The 20,494-nt window shown below is 39.2% G+C and overlaps 1 protein-coding gene across 2 annotated transcripts in view; it reads left to right on the top strand.

The window, feature by feature from the left end:
* The window catches only part of LOC133480749 (collagen alpha-1(XXIV) chain-like), a 147,856-nt gene that overhangs the window by 116,015 nt on the left and 11,347 nt on the right, over window positions 1–20,494 (top strand). For both annotated transcript variants that reach the window (XM_061779308.1, XM_061779309.1), the window contains exons 36-49: window positions 2,763–2,816; window positions 3,171–3,278; window positions 5,041–5,094; window positions 5,196–5,303; window positions 6,021–6,074; window positions 6,740–6,793; window positions 6,915–6,971; window positions 7,876–7,929; window positions 9,219–9,272; window positions 9,535–9,588; window positions 15,047–15,100; window positions 15,818–15,925; window positions 19,009–19,116; window positions 19,231–19,338. In XM_061779308.1, coding sequence (XP_061635292.1) covers window positions 2,763–2,816; window positions 3,171–3,278; window positions 5,041–5,094; window positions 5,196–5,303; window positions 6,021–6,074; window positions 6,740–6,793; window positions 6,915–6,971; window positions 7,876–7,929; window positions 9,219–9,272; window positions 9,535–9,588; window positions 15,047–15,100; window positions 15,818–15,925; window positions 19,009–19,116; window positions 19,231–19,338 — 1,029 coding nt within the window. The remainder of the gene's footprint in view (window positions 1–2,762; window positions 2,817–3,170; window positions 3,279–5,040; window positions 5,095–5,195; window positions 5,304–6,020; window positions 6,075–6,739; window positions 6,794–6,914; window positions 6,972–7,875; window positions 7,930–9,218; window positions 9,273–9,534; window positions 9,589–15,046; window positions 15,101–15,817; window positions 15,926–19,008; window positions 19,117–19,230; window positions 19,339–20,494) is intronic.

Genomic DNA, 20,494 nt, shown 5'->3' with positions numbered 1-20,494 from the left:
CTACTCACTATATATGGTACAATAATAACCTTCCCCTCACTGATCCATGTTTATTGCCCTATCTGTTTTGCTGATTGACAAAAAGAAATAACACAGCATAGTTGTATTACATCATATTACCTATAGCACATCAGAATCATCAGAATCATCTTTATTTGCCAAGTATGTCCAAAACACACAAGGAATTTGTCTCCTTGTGTGTTTTGGACATACATGAATTACTGTAACACTGAGTGTGCAATCACACATTAAAAAAAAAATTACAGATGCTTGCGCACACACACACACACTATATATATATATATACCATAGACAGCAAGAATAGAGCTATTCCATCAAAATGGATATTGGTGACATTTTTATGTCTTACCGTAATTTCTCATGTATAATGTGCACCCCCAAAGTTGACCTCAAAATTCTGGAAAACCCTTCTCCCTACGTATAATGCATTTTTACAATGCATGATTTTGCTTCTACCCATATCATCAAAACATGAAGTATTATCTGTATTTTTTTAGTGTTTTTCAAAGAATTATTCTGAAGTTCAGAACTTTATTTGAACATGTAATCCTTTTTTTAAATTATTTTATTGCTCTTATTTTGAAATTAACAGCCTTACTTTTATTTTGTAAAGTAGAAAACACACAGTTGTGCTCATATGTTTGATTACCCAGGCAGAATTTGTAAGATGTGTACAATTCTTTAAAAAAAATCTATATAAATTTGCTTTGCTAAAGAAAACATGAAGGACCAGGCGAAACACATTTAATTTTATTTTAATGGGATTCAAATTAAACGGTCAAGCATTTCAGAAAAGCATTATCATTAAACAAAACATAACCATAAAGAAATTAATGGTGGTTGTTGTTCAGTCAGTTATATTTAAATTTTTATTTTTTTTTTAAATATGACTAATTTCACAAATTCTGCCAGGGTATGTAAACTTATGAGCACAACTGTACATATATGCAGTCATACATATCCCTGTCATATTGGAAAGAAAGTGTAGGCTACACTTTTTTATATAACCACTAGGCGGGGGTGGCATTTTGGAATGAAAGTGTACAGCTTTTTAATAACCACTCGATGGCGGCATAGATTTATGAAATGTGAAAGTTTTTTTTCTATTTGCTCCTATATCGATGTATAATGCGCACTATTGACTTTTGACAATTTTCTGGGAGTAAAAAAATGCGCATTATACATGTGAAATTAGGGTATTTCAGTAACAGTATTTTTGTATAACATTGGGGAAAGATCCATCCATCCATTTTCTGAACTGCTCATCCTCACTAGCGTTGCGGGTGTGCTGCTGTCGATCCTAGCTGACTTTGGGCAAGAAGCAGGGTACACCCTGAACTGGTCACCAGCCAATCGCAGAGAACATATAGACAAACAACCAGTCACACTCACATTCACACCTACGGACAATTTAGAGTCTTCATTTAACCAACCATGCATGTTGTTAGAATGTGGGAGGAAACCTGAGTACCTGGAGAAAACCCAGTAACACATTCAAACTCTACATTGGATAAATAGTAGTCTGTCGGCATCCACTGCTAATATTTTATTTGGATATGTTTTTTATATACATTTTATAGAATATTAACTTCAACTTTATAATACTAAATGATGGGCCAGAAATTGTATGTCTTATGACAAATGTCTTATTATTTTTTATTATATTCGTATTATTTACTTATTGTCATACATTCCTTATAAGCCCTCAGATAGCCACGTTCACAAATGACGTCGAGCAGTAGGTGGCAGCAATGTATGTACATTACAAAGTTGCTGGCACCTGCCAGAAAAATCAAGAAGACATGACAGTCTAGCATGTTTATTTTCACAGCATCTTTGAACCACCTGTCATTGCATTACAATGTGTTTCAGCGTGTGCCAAGTTGAAATCATCCAGCAATTTTTGACACCCAGAGCTGCTGTCAACAGTAACGCATCAGTTATTCTACTACTGCCAATTCCGGAATGATGGGTGGCTCTGGCTAGAGTACTTTTTCTTAACTGATATAGGGATGTTTTCATGAGCATTTTAGACATCTCATATGGAGCGTCAGTAGTAACGTGTACATAAATGGGAAATCTCTGAATGCTGCCGGATGCAAGCTTTCACAGGTTATCAGATGAAGGCTTGTTTTTTAATACACTGAAAAAATGATGCTTTAGCCTTTAAAAATGATCTCATTTGTTACAGCTAAATGTATTAGTTTGGCAGAGATTATATTTATGATTTAGTTCAAACCTTATTTTTTGGTTTGATCCCAAAACAAAGTTTTAATTTTGTCTTTGTCAAAAATTTACATGAACACTGAGGAAAACTACATTTTATTATGAGACGTAGACTATTTTGACTATTGGTTCTTCCATTCCTTTTTTCCTTCAAATTCCTTTCTTCCTTTCCTCCCTTCTTACCTACAGTCTTGTCCTTCTTTTCATTTTTCAGTGTGCATTTGTACAGTATGTCAAGAAGAAAAACAGCTATTACAATGTATAAAGCCTCGAAAGTGGTAATAATCTTCAATTTTAAAACATTATTGTTTTGCTGTGCCACTTATTTGTCTGCCATACGTAGCTAATGTATCATTAACAATTAGTGATATCTGGTGTGTACATTCTGGTTATATTACAATCATGCATTTCAAGTTCAACTTGTAATTTGCAGTGGTATAAAACTGTGTCTCAATTGTCCAACATATAAAGCTTTATCTGGAAAATATTATATTTTGTGAATGCTGTCTTTTTAGGGCCCTCCTGGTCCACCTGGTGAAGAGGGTCCACAAGGGAATGATGGACCCAAGGTAAAGGGGAAAAAAATTATTTTCAATGGAATGCACCATCATTCCAGACTGTGTCATGTATTACAGATCAGTACTTTGTATTTATTTATTTATTTATTTTCCAGACACATTAAGAAAGTTTTCTTTCAATTTTAATCCAACCAGATAGTTCAAGGTTAATGCTAACACATTCTGAATATTACCACAATGCATTGAGTAAATCATCCACTCATTGCCAGAGCCTGGCTTTGAAAAAACAAGGAGTCCTATAAACTAGATGATGAACTGTACATAATACAGCCAACCTGTTTATTCTTCATTTGAAAAACTATTTTCTTTTCAGCTCATTTGACTTTGCTCTGGGCTACATTTCAGGGTGAGCCTGGTGAGTGGGGTCCAGGAGGAGAGCCAGGGGACAAAGGGATAGAAGGAGCCTCTGGATCTGCAGGGCCACCTGGACAACCTGGGAAACAGGGCTTCCGTGTACGTATAGTTACAGTTTTTCACCATAGTTGGTAGATACACCAAAAACTGTATCCCTAAGGGAATAAATGCTAATCTAATCTAAAATCTTGTCGATTTATTGACTTTTTTTTCCCCCCTCTCACACTTTTAATAACCTTTCATTACAGCTACCAAATTGACATTTCTCAGTTCAACCCAAATAATGCCACTGTGCCCCAGCAGAGGTCACCCTCACTACATTTAGGCTTATACTATTCAGTCATTCAGGCGGCACGGTGGCAGACTGGTTAGAGCGTCAGCCTCACAGTTCTGAGGTGCGGGGTTCAATCCCCGTCCCCGCCTGTGTGGAGTTTGCATGTTCTCCCCGTGCCTGCGTGGGTTTTCTCCGGGCACTCCGGTTTCCTCCCACATCCCAAAAAAACATGCATGAATTGGAGACTCTAAATTGCCCGTAGGCATGACTGTGAGTGCGAATGGTTGTTTGTTCCTATGTGCCCTGCGATTGGCTGGCAACCAGTTCAGGGTGTACCCCGCCTCATGCCCGATGACAGCTGGGATAGGCTCCAGCACGCCCGCGACCCTAGTGAGGAGAAGCGGCTCAGAAAATGGATGGATGGATATTCAGTCATTCATTCATTCAGCTTCCGTACCGCTTATCCTCACTAGGGGGGCAATAAATTGCAGCGCTTAGTACATACTACATTACAATACCTGTACCTAAAATATGCCGTTGCAAAGTTAATAATGTTTAGTTTTGATAGATACTATCAAAGAGGTATTAGTTTGAAAATATTTTCATTCTTGTGGATGTAGTTTGCAGTAGTGTTGAACTGCACTGCATCATAATGAAAACAGTCTAATATTTTGATTACCTCAATTGGTTACGTCTTGGGGTAAAACTCATTATATTCTCCCATTATATTCAGGTGTATTGTTCCAGTGGAATTGCCCAAATGATAAGATTTACTGGGCAAGAGAGTGGTCTCGTGGTTAGCTGGTCTGCCTCACAATCGTGAGAAGTTGCCTGCTCTCCCTGCGCTTGCATGGCTTTTCTCTGGGTGCTTCCTGCCACATTCATAAAACATGCAAGTTAGGTTCATTGAAGACTCCAAATTGTCTGTAGATGTGAATGGTTGTTGGTCTACATGTGCCCTGAAATTGGCTGGCAGCTAGTCCAAGTATAGAAAGTAGATGGAATGTCCTTTGGCAAAACTAATATGTATAATTGAACGAGTCTCTCACAATTGGTATCAAATGAGCCCTATCAGGGCCTCTTTGTCTCTCTAAAATGATCAACAAAGCAACTGAAAAGAAACACACAGTAACACAAAATCTTCATCCTGATGATATATGACACCATTTGGTCACACAGCTGAGGTAAGCATTTACTGGGATAGGGACCGAGCCCTGTCACAAATGTAGACAATCCATGAATAATTGACACCTGTGCAAAAAAAGGTTTGTAATTGTTTAAGGAAGCTACAAGGTGGTAGCAAAGCACACTTGTCTCAATGAAGCTCCTTAGTTCACTTCAACATACTTCCTTGGCTCCAAGATACCACAACATAAAGACAAAGTACTACTTTTAATGCTTTTCTGAGCACAAAGACAGCAAATGTAACTTTTCAGCTAATAACAGAGCATATGTTCCTCCAAAAAACCTGCGATTATGTGAATTTAGGAATGCCAAACCGCAAATATGCGAAGGTTCACTGTACTCATTAGTGTTTGTATTATCAATAACCTTGATTTTTGTGTCTTTTTTTATGTTCCATTACAGGGGCCAGAAGGAAAACCAGGGTCACCAGGAAACAGGGGACGCAGTGGAAAGAAGGTCAAAATATAGAACAAATTAATAACAATCACCATTTATTGTGTGCCTAACATGTCCTTTTAGGTCAAATGTGATGCTAAAAAAACTTTGTCTCTACCAAGGGTGAGAGAGGTCCCTCCGGTCTTGTTGGTGAACCTGGAGACCGTGGAGACATTGGCCCCCCAGGCGAGGCGGCGCCAAAAGGTGCCAGAGGAACTCGAGGGCCTCCTGTTAGTTCCCACTTCTCTTCTTTTTACATGATTTTGAGTAGTCAGAAAAGTGAATGTGTGATTGACTCCTATAAATTGTACTTGGTGCACAAATTATTCGCCATGTCCCCTGATTGTTGAAACTATAAAAGTTCACCATGGGGAAGTGGATTAGCTAAGTGTTTATAATCCTAATATTATTAGTATAAACAAAAAGTAGACTATTACACTCGATTTAGCAAGTAGTTCAGGATATAATGTACTTAAATTGATAAAATACACTATTGCAATTAAAATTAGGATTAGAATTATGATCTTTATTGTCATTGGACAGTTTACAATGAAAATGCTCTTATTCAAATTTACATACAGTATGTATGCTTACTTTTTTTTTTTTTTTTTTTTTTACTTATCTCACTTAAACAAGTAAAGCATTTTCAATAAATTGTCTCCTGATTGCCAGTCTGTTTGACAGAGCATAATAAAATAAGAGGAAATTCCCGGTTAAAGGAATCCATTCTTGAGAATCAATTTCTTGACAAAAACAACTTTTTTGTCCAAACCCATATTGAACATGTTGTGATAGTTGTGGAGAAAAGATTTATCTGCCCATCGTAAAGCCGCAGCATGTGCGTGTTTTTGAAGCCAGGGTTATATTTAGCTTCACCGCAGTACAAAAAGACCACTAGCTCTGAACTATAGTTTATTTTTGTGCATTTTTTAAATTTTCTTTTAAAGGGTCGGCCTGGGATCATGGGTATGGAGGGGCAACCGGGATTGGCAGGATACACAGTGAGTTGCTCTACTTTTGGTTTTATAAGAACATATTTGAACAATGTGCAAAATGACACACGTAGAAGTTTACATAAATTTCACATTGCGGATACTGATGATTTGTGGATACTGATGATTTAAAATTGTGGATACTGATGATTTAAAAATGTGTGAAGCTGAGTAAAATGTAGTCTGTATTGTGGCTACAACTTATTGTACCCCCACGCACCCCCACCCTCCTTGTTTTATAAGAAGGATTTTTTTTTTTTTAAATAACTTGATCTAACATGGTTTTCACCAGCGTGGTGGGGGTTGTCCTGGTTTGTCTCCATAAATGCAGACACTGTATTTCTAAGTCTGATGGCTTCCTCACCGCTCTTGTAATGGATTGATCTGATTATCATTTACCTAAAGTCAAGTTTATTTGTATAGCCCTAAGTAAAAAAAAAAGAGTCAAACACTCATCAATATGAATGTGTGTATGTATAGGACTCATTTATATTTTCCCTCAACTGCTGAGTGATGCCTGTGAATAAAACTCCAAAATGTTCAATACTCAAGTGTGAAGTTTTTTATTTTTTTATTTTACAATGTACTTAATTTGGTAACTGAACATTACGAAGCAGGTTTTTAGATTCAACATTTATGATACATATTGTAATTAATTTTCTGTGTCGGTTTAGGGTCATCCTGGCAAGCAGGGGCCCATTGGACCCCCAGGGCCTAAAGGTGAAAAGGTAACATGGCCTGAACACCTTTCAATTTTCTAATTCTAAGATTTAGACAGAATGATTCAGTCCTCCGTCAAGCTCATGAGTCCAGTAGTAAAGATTTAAGTGTGTGTTTATTCTATTTCAGGGTTATCCAGGTGAGGACAACAAGACCCCAGGACCACCAGGGCCCTTAGGTGAACCAGTAGGTCTTGCTTTGCTTTCAAAATAATTTCTGATCCCTTAAACCCTGCATCCCATTTAAACATGTACATGTTTACCTCAAAGATGCAAAATAATCCATTGCAACCCTGAAATAAAAACAATGTTATGGTAGTCAAAGTAAGACTTTTTGAGACATACACTTATTGGACAAAAGACCAGGCATGTCTAAATGTTATAAATTAGAAAAATACAATGATGCAAGGAGAACGTTCACATTCCTGACTTTTAATTTATTAAACGTGTTAAAACCAATCACTGTCGGTAAAGATATGCTAAGAAGGTATACATTGTTAGTACTGTATACTATGTGTATGTGTATATATTCATTAAAAACAACTGTATCACAGCTTTCTGTTAAAGTTCATGAGATACTTTTTTTTTAAGCTGACAATCTTTACATCATTCGGTTCATTAATGTGATGTTTCACAAATTGGACCTTGACATATAGCAGAAAGTGGAGCAAATTCCCGCAATTCTTGCTGAAAGTAAATTATCTTTATCAATGGAAGCATTATGAATCGAAATATTATTTTTGTTGAAATAGTTTATTTTCATCTTTGCACATGTAGCGAAGCTATATACTGTATAAAAGGAATTGATTGTGCTTATTAGTAATATTTGTAAAAGTTGTTAAGAGAATTGCCCTGTAAAAAGACACAGACTGTGTCAAATGTTTGTTCTAGTACAAGCTGCAGGCCACTAAAAGGCAGGCAGCGGGTTGCAAATGGCCTTTGGGCTGTACCTTTAACCCCTCTGCATTAAACATTAGTCATAGATCACTCATTTGTACAGTATGTGTTGAAATGATCCTTACATTATTTTAAGCTTTATTAGTTCATTCATCAGTTTGAGACTTATTCTGAGTACATTTGTTTCTAAATAGGGGACACCAGGAGAGCGGGGAGATCGTGGAGAGCCAGGAGATGAAGGATATCAGGTAGAAAAAAAGACAGCGTTGACATGAATGTTAGACAAAACTTGTAAATGTGATAATGGAGGACACCTCACTGGATTACCAAATTCCCAGAGATCCAGAATGGGACGGTCATGTACAGGAATCTTTGCATTTGATTACAGCTCCAAAATTAGCCCTTTTTAAGGCCACCTACTGTATACCAAGCCTTTCTCTCATAATCAGTAAGTAGCCATGACAAGGCACCCCAAACCCAAAAAACCCACGCAATATTTTTTTATTTTTTTGTCCTGTTCGGCTGTTAGGTCAAGCAGAATGAAGGATCTGTATCCCTTTTATGCCGGAACAGTGTTACTGTGTCACAGTCGAGTTTTTAAGCTGCCGCTGTGGTTTCTTAGTATTACAATCGAGTCAGATGTTGGGACCAATACGAATGTACCTCCATCGTATCTCTGTATGTTGTCAAAAGCGACCCCACAAGACTACAAAAGGTGAAGAGGGCAATGTTAGGCTTAAGCCAACCACACCTCTGAGAAAAGGCTCGATAAATGTCTCTTACAAGGCAAGGACCCATATTTGGTACATTATAATGTAATTGAACTCTGATAGATACTTAAACTTGTGATCTCTTTCAGCCAATCAGGAAAGAAAGGTAAATATAATCATGAAAATGTATACTTAAATTCAATTAAAAAGGTACTTTGTCTATTTACTGTTAATCCATCCATCCATTTTCTGAGCCGCTTCTCCTCACTCGGGTTGCGGGCGTGCTGGAGCCTATCCCAGCTGTCATCGGGTAGGAGGCGGGGTACACCCTGAACTGGTTGCCAGCCAATTGCAGGGCACATAGTAACAAACAACCATTCGCACTCACAGTCATGCCTACGGGCAATTTAGAGTCTCCAATTAATGCATGTTTTTTGGGATGTGGGAGGAAACCGGAGTGCCTGGAGAAAACCCACACAGGCACGGGGAGAACATGCAAACTCCACACAGGCGGGGCCGGGGATTGAACCCGGGTCCTCAGAACTGTGAGGCTGACGCTCTAACCAGTTTATCCACCGTGCCGCTTATTTACTGTTAATGTATATCATTATTATAAACATCGTGAGAATGATTAATGATATTCGATTTTTAAGTATATCAATAAATGGCACAGTGATGCGCGCCTCAGAGCCATAAATTATAAATGAAATTATTTTTACTCCTGGCACAAAGCAGCATAACGCACAGTGTGTTTGTCATCGCTACTTGTTAACACAGGATAAGCGTTAGAGAATGAATGAATAATAATTTTGTATATTATGTTTCAGGGACACATCGGTACCACTGGATTGCGTGGGGCTGTAGGACCACCAGGCCTACCCGTAAGTCAGTAAACCACTGCTAGACTAGGTACAGCAAAGTACTAAATTGTTCATTTTGTAACATACATTGGCAACTTAAATATTTTTCCACTTTACGTTAACTCATTCACTGCCAGCCTTAGCAAGTTACCCTATTATAAAGAAAGAGTCTGTAATGTGTATTGTTTAACTATTCTACACTCATATACAGTGTACAGTATACTATATGTGTCACTATGTATTTAAAAATAAAGGATCCCGTTATTTGTATCCCTTGTTTCAGGGATCACCAGGTATGCCAGGAAAGCCAGGCCCGAAAGGAGAGATGGGTTCGCTGGTGAGTTTGTGCAAATCCCATGAATGTAGAAGAGAATGGAGTAAAACAGAAAGGGGTTGCAGAAATCCTCACTTAAGATGCAGGGCATGACGTTTGAGTTCTTGTGGCAGACATAAACATGTTTCATCATGAAACAGCACACTAAAAGCCAAACTTTCTGAATCTCCATAACACAATCCAACAAATTAAAGCACTACACGTGTGAAAGTCAAACTGTATTTTTATCATTGTATGTCAATTGTCAATTCTATCCATCCATCCATTTCCAACACCGCTTAGCAGGATAAGCGGTGTTAGGGTTGCGAGGCGCTGGAGCCTATCCCAGCTGACTTCGGCGAAAGGCGGACTACACCCTAAACTTGTCGCCAGCCAGTCGCGGGGCACATATAGACACAGACAACCATTCGCACTCACATTCATACCATCACTGAGTGGGAACTGAACCCACGCTGCCCGCACCAAAGTCAAGCAAGTAGACCACTACACCATCAGTGACACAGGTGTTAATTCCTTGCCCTGCCAAACAGAAACAACAGTCAAACAAATCAATATGGAATACAGGCTGTATTGGCCTGCTGCGGGACCTACACCCACGCTCCAAAATCACTGGAACAATGAGGCTAATTCCTTTATTTTTTTTCTGTAGACTGAAAACATTTAGGTTTTCTAGGTATTTACATCTGGATCTGATACAAATAATTGTATCTTCTAAGTTGTTTAAGGAAACACCACATTTTTTCAGTAAAGGTATTTAAACAGATCCACTTAAAATAGACTCAATAAAAGTGAATAAGACCTAATATTTTTGGCAAATCCTCTGCCTCCTTTGCTTACACTAACTTCATCAAGCCTCTGGTCCACAGACATCACCAAAATTTTGCATTTTACTTCTTCTGTACGTGATGCTTTTACTGCAGCATTTCAGTTGTTTGTTTTGGGGTGTTACTCCCATCAATCTCCTCTATGTGGTTTAAGTCTGGATATTGGCTTGGCCAGTCTGAAACCTTCCACTTCTTTCCCCTGATGAACTCCTTTGTGTTTTGGCAGTGTGTTTTAGGTCATTATATTTCTGCAAGAACAAGCTTATAATCAGTTTGGTTGTCTTTTCTTTAAAATGGCAGACAAAATGTTTCTGAAGACTTCTGAGTTCATTTTTTTTTCTGCCAGTGTAACTTATTGTACATCAATGAAGATTAATGACAGTGGCCCAAAAGAAGCTATGCAAGTCCAATCCATGACATTAGCTCTCCTGTTTCACAAATGAATTTGTATGTTTGCGATCATGACCAGATCCGTTCTTTCTCCAAACTTTAGCATTTCCTTCACTTTGGAAACTTTCTCCCAGTATTTTTGCAGCTCGACCCTATATTAATTCCAGCATGGTCTTCATATTCTTCTTGCTAATGAGTAATTTCCATCTTCAATTGTCGTCAACTGCTGTTTTCTTTGGGCTACCCATTCGACATCTGTTAATTAGTGCAAACGATGTTCTTAAAGACCTTGTAAAAAGAACAAAAAAAATGTCTTTTAAATTTGACACACCACAGAGAAGAGCGTTGTTAAAAAGTCTATCAAATTTGAATGATTAAAACAAATTGCCAATTACAAAAATAAAATATGGCTCCCAAATCATGAAAAATGCAGCCCGGCCTCAAGCTGCAGGACTGTGTGAGTATGTCTGCTAAATGCTCCCCTTCAGCTGTAACTCAAGTATGTGTTTGTGGCTCATGTGGCTCACACAGCCGCAAGCTGACTGTCAATTTATTAAACAATTAACTTTTCCTGATGTGTCGCTGCTCTGTGGACGCACACACGACACAAACTAAGTGAGATGGACGAGCCGACGCCATACTGGCGAGCTCACTGCCTAGTTAGCTCATGAGCTAGCGCATGTAAATCTTTCCCTGAAGTGTCTCTGTTGAAAGGGCCCACGTGGGGGGCGGCTTTAGTGAGTTAAATGGGCCCCAATCCCGTTGTGCAGGACTGCTGGCGGTGAGCCATCGTATTTGCCGCGGCGTTGCTCCGAGCGCGGCACGTGGGGGCACACGGCAGAGAACGTGTATCCCAAATAACACAAAACACATTCTATTTCAGGGAAGATGCATTTTTTTACAATTGTAGGCGTACTGTAGCTTGATGACCGACTGCACGCTGTAGTGGTAATTGCGCCGAATAGCCACTGAAGGGGCTCAATACTGATACTATAGTGGGGGAGGACCGACTGCCCGACTCAAGCCATAAGCCCAATTGTGTACCTGGTCTTAGCCCCGCCCCAAAAAATAAAAAAAAAATCCTGTCAACTGAGTTGGCGAAAAACTGTTCAATGATATACAGTACCTAAACAATTCAGTACTAAGTTGTTCTTCTAGTTAAAAACAAGACACAAACATGACTTTACAGCAGGGGTCTCAAACTCATTTTTGTCGCGGGCCACATTGTAGTTACGGTTTTCCTCAGAGGGCCGTTATGACCATAAATATCTTTAATCACCTCATCATTTTTTTTTTTTGTCCTGTTCGGCTGTAACAGCCTAACAGCTGCATCACCTCATCATATTATTACACCCGGAATTTATAAACTAGTTTTAGAATCAGAAATCAAGGGTAATGGGTTTTTCAACTGTTGTTCATATTTGGTAACACAAAAATACTTGCAATATCTCAATGTTGTTTACGAAATATGACAATTTGAAATCTTGGTACAGATTGTAACAAGAATCATGGAAGTTGACACATGATTTGCCTTCGCGGCCCACATAAAATCATGTGGCGGGCCGGATCTGGCCTTGAGTTTGACACCTGTGCTTTACAGGGTCTTTAAGGATGTTTGTGATTCTAGTTGGTTGTACATGCCATGGCCAGTGTTTGTGCAATGGCGCTGATTGATTTTCTATCTTTGCGTGAATTCACAATTGCTGTTTTTCACCCACAGACTGATCTCCGGTGTTCATCACACCTTTGTAGCACCAAAGTAGCAGTCAAGCCAGCCGCCCCTAATTTTGTTCATACTTGGCATTACAGTAATAGGTCGCCAACTCGTGGCAAAAGCCAGCTTCAAAATAAAAGCTTCCCAATAATACGGACGTCATTGCTCTTCGGTTAAGGAATGCAACCATCCACCCATCCATCCATTTTCTGAGTCGCTTCTCCACACTAGGGTCGCGGGCGTGCTGGAGCCTATCCCAGCTATCATCGGGCAGGAGGCGGGGTACACCCTGAACTGGTTGCCAGCCAATCGCAGGGCACACACAAACAAACAACCATTTGCATTCACATTCACACCTATGGGCAATTTAGAGTTGTCAATTAACCTAACATGCATGTTTTTGGGATGTGGGAGGAAACCGGAGTGGCCGGAGAAAACCCACGCAAGCACGTGAAGAACATGCAAACTCCACACAGGCGGGGCCGGGGATTGAAACCCGGTCCTCAGAACTGTGAGGCAGACGCTCTAAGGACTGCAACCAGCAAAGTTAATTTGAATCTTGAGATACATTAAAAAATGTAGTTTATTTGATATTTTAGGAAAAATAAATGGTAAATGGACTGCACTTATATAGCACTTTATCTCATTACAGTGCCCAAAGCGCTTTACAAAGCCTCACATTCACACACACACAGTCATAAACCAGTGGGCGACTGCTGCCATGCTAGGCGCTGCCACTGTGAGCATAGTGTCTTGCCCAAGGACACTTCGACATGCGGACAGTCGTAGCAGGGATTCGAACCCGTTCTACCTACTGAGCCAAAGCCACCCCAACATAATCCCATTGGTAAAAAACATAATCCCAAATCCAGATCTGTGTTACAGACCACCAAGGACTCCACTAAAAGAGGTTTGATGAAGATCTGATATTGTATTTCAAAATAAAAGTCTCCGAAAACTAATAAACTAAATTTTTTAATGCATCTCAAGATTCAAATTAACCTTGCTGGTGCTATATACCTACTGGGGGCGTGCCTTTAGCCTCCTCTCTCAGGCGCACCCTTCCCCCCCTTACGTCCACATGCTGTCCTCAGCCACGTCCGCTTTTCCTCTGTATAAGCAGTGTGTCGGCAGGAAATGCTCCCAATCAGTCAAGCGGAGCGCTCATCACACAACAACATTTATAGATTTTGGAACTCGGTGCACACATAAGGCGCGCCGCATTGTAAGGCGCCCCGTCCATTTTGGAGAAAATGTAAGACTTTTAAGTGCGCCTTATGGTCGTCAAAATACGGTAGTATAAATGCAGTCTTGGCAGTTAAAACCCAAATCAGAAACTGAGTGTAAACATTCAGTGCTGTCTATTGTTGGAATAATCAATAATCAATTTGTCAAACAAAAGGTGCTAACTTCTAAGTTGCATTTTCGATCTAGTTGTAAATATCTGGTGATCTCTCGTCTCATATTCATCTTGTAATGTCAAACCCAATTGTTTTCAGTTTACAGGGGAAATAGAGGACGGGGCTGGATGTTATGCTTGTTGCTGTGGATTAAGAAGAATCATTTTACAGCCTGGATAGAACACACCACTTGTCTAAAATACCCACATGTATTTTTCCTTTGTCACCCGAGACTAGTCCATGTAGATTTATTTTAGTTGGGGCTCATTTTTTGTGCTTCATGGTTTAGCTCAGTTTTGTAGGTTTTTATTAAAAGGGAAAGGGACAGCCTAACCTCTTAATATGAGACACCTGATGGAAATCGGTCTTAGCCGCATAATATGGAGTAAATAGAAAGAACAAATTAGAAAAGTACTGCCAATTTCCATGGTCACCCTGAATTCAAGGCTCCCCTCCTTTCTAGCTTCTTTTTTTCTTTTCTTTTTTTTTTATCCCTGATCTGTTTTATGAACTTTTTTTTTTCATACAACTTCTGATTATATAGCTCAATTTCCTCCATGAAATAATGAACATCCTTCAACTAGTTCCATCACGTATTGTTCATGTTAAATGTAACTCAAAACTAAAAAAAATAAATAAAATCTCTAATTTTCATTCCAATTATATAACCAGTTCAAATACTTTGGGGACACTTTGCTTCAGTATAAGTTGAGTTAGAGTTGTGTCAAAGACAAATAAATGAAGAGATTGAGCAGTGAGTTGACAAAAAAAAGGGGGAAAAAGGAACATTTAGTACCAGCTGCATTTTCTGTATGGCTATACATTACTATTTACTCCCCTATATAAAAAATATTTTTAAAAAAGGAGATGTATTTTTGGGATGAACTTGTGTTGTATATTATTTTCAAAAGAGCTACTTACTTGCTTCTTTTGTCATTTTTGATGTGCAAAAGTAAACATTATTATACCCACAGAAGACAGGACAATATCATGTATTTGGCCTCTCCATAAGGCTCACATTAGACACGCTCTTGAAGATTTCCGTTGCTCATTGAGGTGTGTGTGAGATACATAACCATGTGATTTTCTTCATGTCTGTTTATGTTTTATTCCCTGTATGTGTGTTTGTTCAGGGCTCAGCAGGAATGAAAGGAGCAAGCGGGTTGTCTGGAGCTCCTGGAGTAGAAGTAAGTATCACATCTCTTAAACCCATCACTTGGTCCACAGACAAATCACTGAAACATTAGAATGAATGGCGCTTTGACTTGGGTTGACCATATGAAAGATTTTTAGATTATTTAAAACGTAAAACGCCGTTACTGGTTTTGGAAATTATGAAAGCAAAAGACCTGTAAGAAAAAGCTAGTTGAACTTTAGAAATCCGGAAAAGTATATAAAGACATCTAAAGATTTGAAAATGCCAGTGGTGATGGTGCAGTAATGCCTTTTTACCTTCAACTCAACTGTGCAGCCCATTTTTGTTCCATATTATGCATTTTGAAACATTCACACAAAAAAATTTTGTAGAGAAGCCTGTATTTCAGATGAAGTCGCTTTTAGGTTTGTCTTTATATCCTGAACAATCTTCATGGCAGTTGTGGCTGAAATCTTTGTTGCTCTGCCTGACTGCACTTGGTATCAACAGAACCACTAATTTACCACTTCACTCCAGACAGGCGGGACCGGGATTTAAACCTTGGTCCTCAGAACTATGAGGCAGATGTGCTAACCAGTCGTCCACCGTGCCAGCCATTTTTTATTATTTTATATAAAACTTACAATTATTGCTGGTATAAGCAAAGAAAAAAAAATCAGCTCTCAGCATATTTTACAGAAAATTCAACATTTTCAGACTGGGAGGGTGACAATTTTGTCACATTGATGTTGTTATTGACATTTTGCAGGGGCCATTTGGTTTACCTGGACCCAAAGGCATGAAGGGTTACCCCGGACCTGATGGTCCTTCAGGACTCATTGGCTTACCAGGATTACCTGGAAAACAAGGACGACAGGTACTTATGGACATCATTGTATATTTATTAATGGTAATGACTGTATGTATACTGTAAATGATGATGTTTATTTTTGTGACATTGCTACATACGTGGAGATGACGGCTACAATTCATTCATAGAAATCCTGTTTATTGCATTCATACATTCCTTCTCTACATTATATAACTTTTTTTTTTTTTTAATCAGCCGAATAACACGTGCCCCTGATGTAACCCAGTTGACGAATCCCGAGCAGCCAGCATTTTGTCCACATTATTTCCGCATCCAAACTCGCAGTATTTTGTATTTTTTTGTGATGTGGTCACATGGTCACACGAGTTACGGAGCCAATCAGGTACGTATATACAGTAACAAGGAAGTGGCGCGATTGCCAGATGGATGGGCCACAGGTTAATACCACAACTTTTCTTTCTACTTAAATTATGATCCAAATTAAATTTACAATAGTTTATATTTACAACAAAAGTGAGTACACCCCATTATGCGACTGTCCAAATATTTTGTGTGGCCACCATTAAGAAGGGGCTAGAGGTCTCCAAAATCCACCAGCTCCATGATGTCGGAATGGAGTAGTGGAATCGGATTCCAGTAGCAATCTGTTAAGCTCTGGTGAAGTCCGTGCGCAAGTGCTGGAAAATAATAGGGTACAACAAAATGTTACAAAATGTACTCACTTTTGTTGCCAGCGCTTCAGACATTAATGGCCATGTGTTGAGGTATCTTGAGTTGAGACTAAATTTATACAGTACATGCTGTACACTGACTACTTCACTATGTAGCAATGTGTCATTTCCTCCGTGTTGTCCCATGAAAAGATATAAATGAAAATTTTACAGAAAATTGACGGTTGTACTCACTTTTGTGAGCTACTGTGTATGTAGTATTGTTTCACATATGCTTTGATTGATTGTTTCTTGCTTGTTTGATATACTACAAGTTTGGACACCCAAATGACAAGTATGTCCTAAACACAGATTGAGAGAGAGATTTAGCTGCATCTCGATACTGAAGATGGTCTTCAGTTCTGGCCATCTATGTTGTTGTTAAATGGCTTGTTTAGTTTGATTGGCTACTTACATGGATTTCATGCTTGGATACTGTACTCTTCTAGCTATGAGATTGCCAATAACTTTCTGACAATTGCTAAGTATTATTTATGCTGTAACTCCTTTGCACAAAACATTGCATAATACACTTATATTGTGAGAAGGACAATCATTTCATTCACCAGTATTTTGGGATGTTTTGGATGCCTACAGAAATCACAGCATTATCTCGGTGGCATTATTCCCTGAAAATCTATCAGTTTTGCATTATCAATCCCACACCGTTTTACTCTTCTTTTTTTCCCAGTTGGCTATAGGTGCTTCGCTAAAGGATGATATTTATTTAATTGATGGGTTTGGAGTGGTTCTCCTGTGTTTGATAAGTAATTACAGGTAGCAGCAGTATCCACATTGGAATGGTTGTTTGCCAGCAGTACGGTATTTTTGATTGAGGCTTGTTGTTTTGGTACAGTTTAGTACAATACAGCAAAATACAGTTATTTAAAAGACAAAATATGTAGTTATGTAACCTGGCAAGCTAGTTGGGTACATTACAGGTAGACTCCATCTTAAAAATTGTGGCTTCAAATTTATACACAACTCATTCATACAATTACTGTATATTTAGCAACCTCGTCACGAGAGTCCGTTACCCAAGAGCCTAGACGACCCTTTTATGTTTAACAACCACACCCTTTCTTGGCAATTTGATTTGATTGTTTTGTTCATGTGTGTTGGTTTCTATATACTTGTGTATTATACATTCATATAATGCAAATGCCAATTTAGGTTTATATACTGTAATTATATTCATTACAGTAAGTTTTGGGGAACGGTGGGAGACTGGTTAGAACATCCGCCTCACAGTTCTGAGGACCGGGGTTCAAATCCCGGCCCCGCCTGTGTGGAGTTTTCATGTTCTCCCCATGCCTGCGTGGGTTTTCTCCAGGTACTCCGGTTTCCTCCCACATCCAAAAAACATGCATGGTAGGTTGATTGATGACTCTAAATTGCCCGTAGGTGTGAATGTGAGTGTGAATGGTTGTTTGTTTGTATGTGCCCTGCGATTGGCTGGCGACCAATTCAGGGTGTACCCCGCCTGTCGCCTGAAGATAGCTGGGATAGGCTCCAGCACGCCCGCGAACCTAGTGAGGAGAAGCGGTATGGAAAATGGATGGATGGGTTACAATAAGTTTTGGATTCTGGGAAACCCAAGGTCTTCTTTGGATTTTGTGTTGAAAAGGTTAATATTGTTTCTCATGTATTGTGTAAGTTTGTGCATGTTGCATAACTGCCTGCAGGGGCATTGAGGGAAAATATAGCTTAAATACAGTATATGTATTTGGCAGGGTTTACTGTCTTTCACAATGCCTTTATTAGTACTCCTGCTTGAAATAGCTTCTGTCCTAAGCATGCATTCCTGTGAGGACCTTGGTCAGTTTTAATTAAATCACATTCTCTAATTGAGATGAGAAACCGTGTCTATTTCTTTTGCAAGAGTTTGTCAGAGCATGCACCTTTGGGGTTCACCTTACAAATTCCAAGCAGGTTTAATCGGGCTTATCCACTTCCATCAAGTTGCTCGAGGAACATAAGCCATATGCAACGGCCCACTCAATCTGTTATTCCAATATCACTCTCTCCATTCTGCCTCACCACACTGCTGATGGAAACCGCTTTGGTCTGCAGCGTGAGAAAGCAACTCTGTGACAGGCAGTCCGTTTTACAGTTCGGCCTATTGTCAAGAACTATTATGACTGGGGAGGCCAGCAGGCATCAACTCTGTGGTTTAGAGCCATGCACATACTGTATGGAGAAACTGTATTCGACTGTAGTATGCTAAATATTAAAAAAAAAAAAAATAACATCCAATTTTTAACTGCTACCTTATTTGGTAATTATCTACTTAGCATAAAAAATCTAAATTTTTTTTCAATACTTGCATTCTGTATGAATTCCTCTCATTAGTCTATATTTTATTTAGGACTTGGTGGTGTTCAAATTCAAATTTCACCTACTGTGGGCTGCTTTCAGGGCCAGCGAGGCTTGGCGGGACCGGTGGGTACTGCTGGACGTCCAGGTACTCGGGGCAGTGTTGGACTCCCAGGACCACCTGGAGAACTCGGACCACCTGGTCAGAAGGTGAAAATGACAGCATAAATATTGGATCCAATATATTGTGATAATCTACAACATGCGTTAAGAAAAAATGTGCACTACATTTTGCTGACTTTGCCAATTCTTTTGGTGGTCCAGGGTGAGATTGGCCTGCCAGGAGATCGGGGATTGTCAGGGATCAGAGGGATGGAGGGGGCTACCGGTGACCAGGGCATGAAGGGTGAGACAGGAACCAAAGGGCAACCAGTGAGTACTTTGACACATTAGTTAGGTTAAAGCAAAAGTCGGTCTTAAATACAATTGAACCTCTAAAGTTAAATTACCCATAATTGATACTAATGGAAATTCAACCATTACAATCATAAAATACGTTAAATGTTAAATGTACAACACATGGTCGTTTGATTCATCACATTAACATAATAATAGAGACGAGCAGATGAAAATAAGTTTTTCCTGTTTTGAGGCTAGGTGTAATTATACTGTCAGGTATTCCAAACGAAGGATAAGCATGTTTACCTTTATTTTTCAATGAGTTGGCACACTGAATAAGTAACAAAAACATTGTTATTTTTTACTACATTGCATATTCTAAATTGGTGCTAACCTTTCAAATGTTTTTCTCCCATATTGTGTTAAAGTCCTCTATAAATATATAAATATAACTTTTGGGGCTCAGATAACAGTTGGGCAAGAAATGTGGTTAAGACTTTTCCATCCTAAATGGAGTCAAAGAATTATCTGGAGAAGACCTCAGATGGAAACATTTCTCGTGCTAAGGCCAAGTTATGTAAGATCCTCACACTCCAGAGACCCGAAAAAAGGTGCTCCACTTCACTTATGTAACTTCCCAAGAAAAAAAACAACATTCAGTCCTTTGCAGTCCTCTCCCGTCCCTCATTTTCTCCATTGATGTTCATGTAACAGAGAGCAGACTTCAACCCTTGGGTCAGATCCTTTTACACCATTTAGTGAGTTGCTTGGCCAAAGTTGTTGGCCCGAAAGTGGATCTGTCTGGAGGATGTGGATGACTGGCTGTATAAACATTGTGGCTGCCACCCTGGATGACAGACAGACCTCAGACAGAGTTGGGTGCAGACACTGAATGCCTATACGAGTGTGTGTGTGTGTGTGCGTGAGTGCTCGCGTGAACGTGGGTTGGTCCTACTGTTGATCCAGACGTTAACCATTTTGCATGTGCCCTATTCCTTTTGAAATGCAGCAGGATTGTTTAAAGGACAACATACTGTTTCTTCCGGGTTGGCGGTGTCCTTGTTTAAAAAAAAAAAAGGAAGAAAAAAAAAGATTTCTGATCATACAGTATACACACTATATACAGTATGCTCTCTGATTTGTACGCTCATTTTTCGAATGGGTAAAACACCTCATTAATAATATTATG

The sequence above is a fragment of the Phyllopteryx taeniolatus genome, chromosome 7 (genome assembly GCF_024500385.1).
Source record: "Phyllopteryx taeniolatus isolate TA_2022b chromosome 7, UOR_Ptae_1.2, whole genome shotgun sequence".
NCBI classification, from domain to species: domain Eukaryota; kingdom Metazoa; phylum Chordata; class Actinopteri; order Syngnathiformes; family Syngnathidae; genus Phyllopteryx; species Phyllopteryx taeniolatus.
This window is presented reverse-complemented; position numbering and strand designations above follow the sequence as displayed.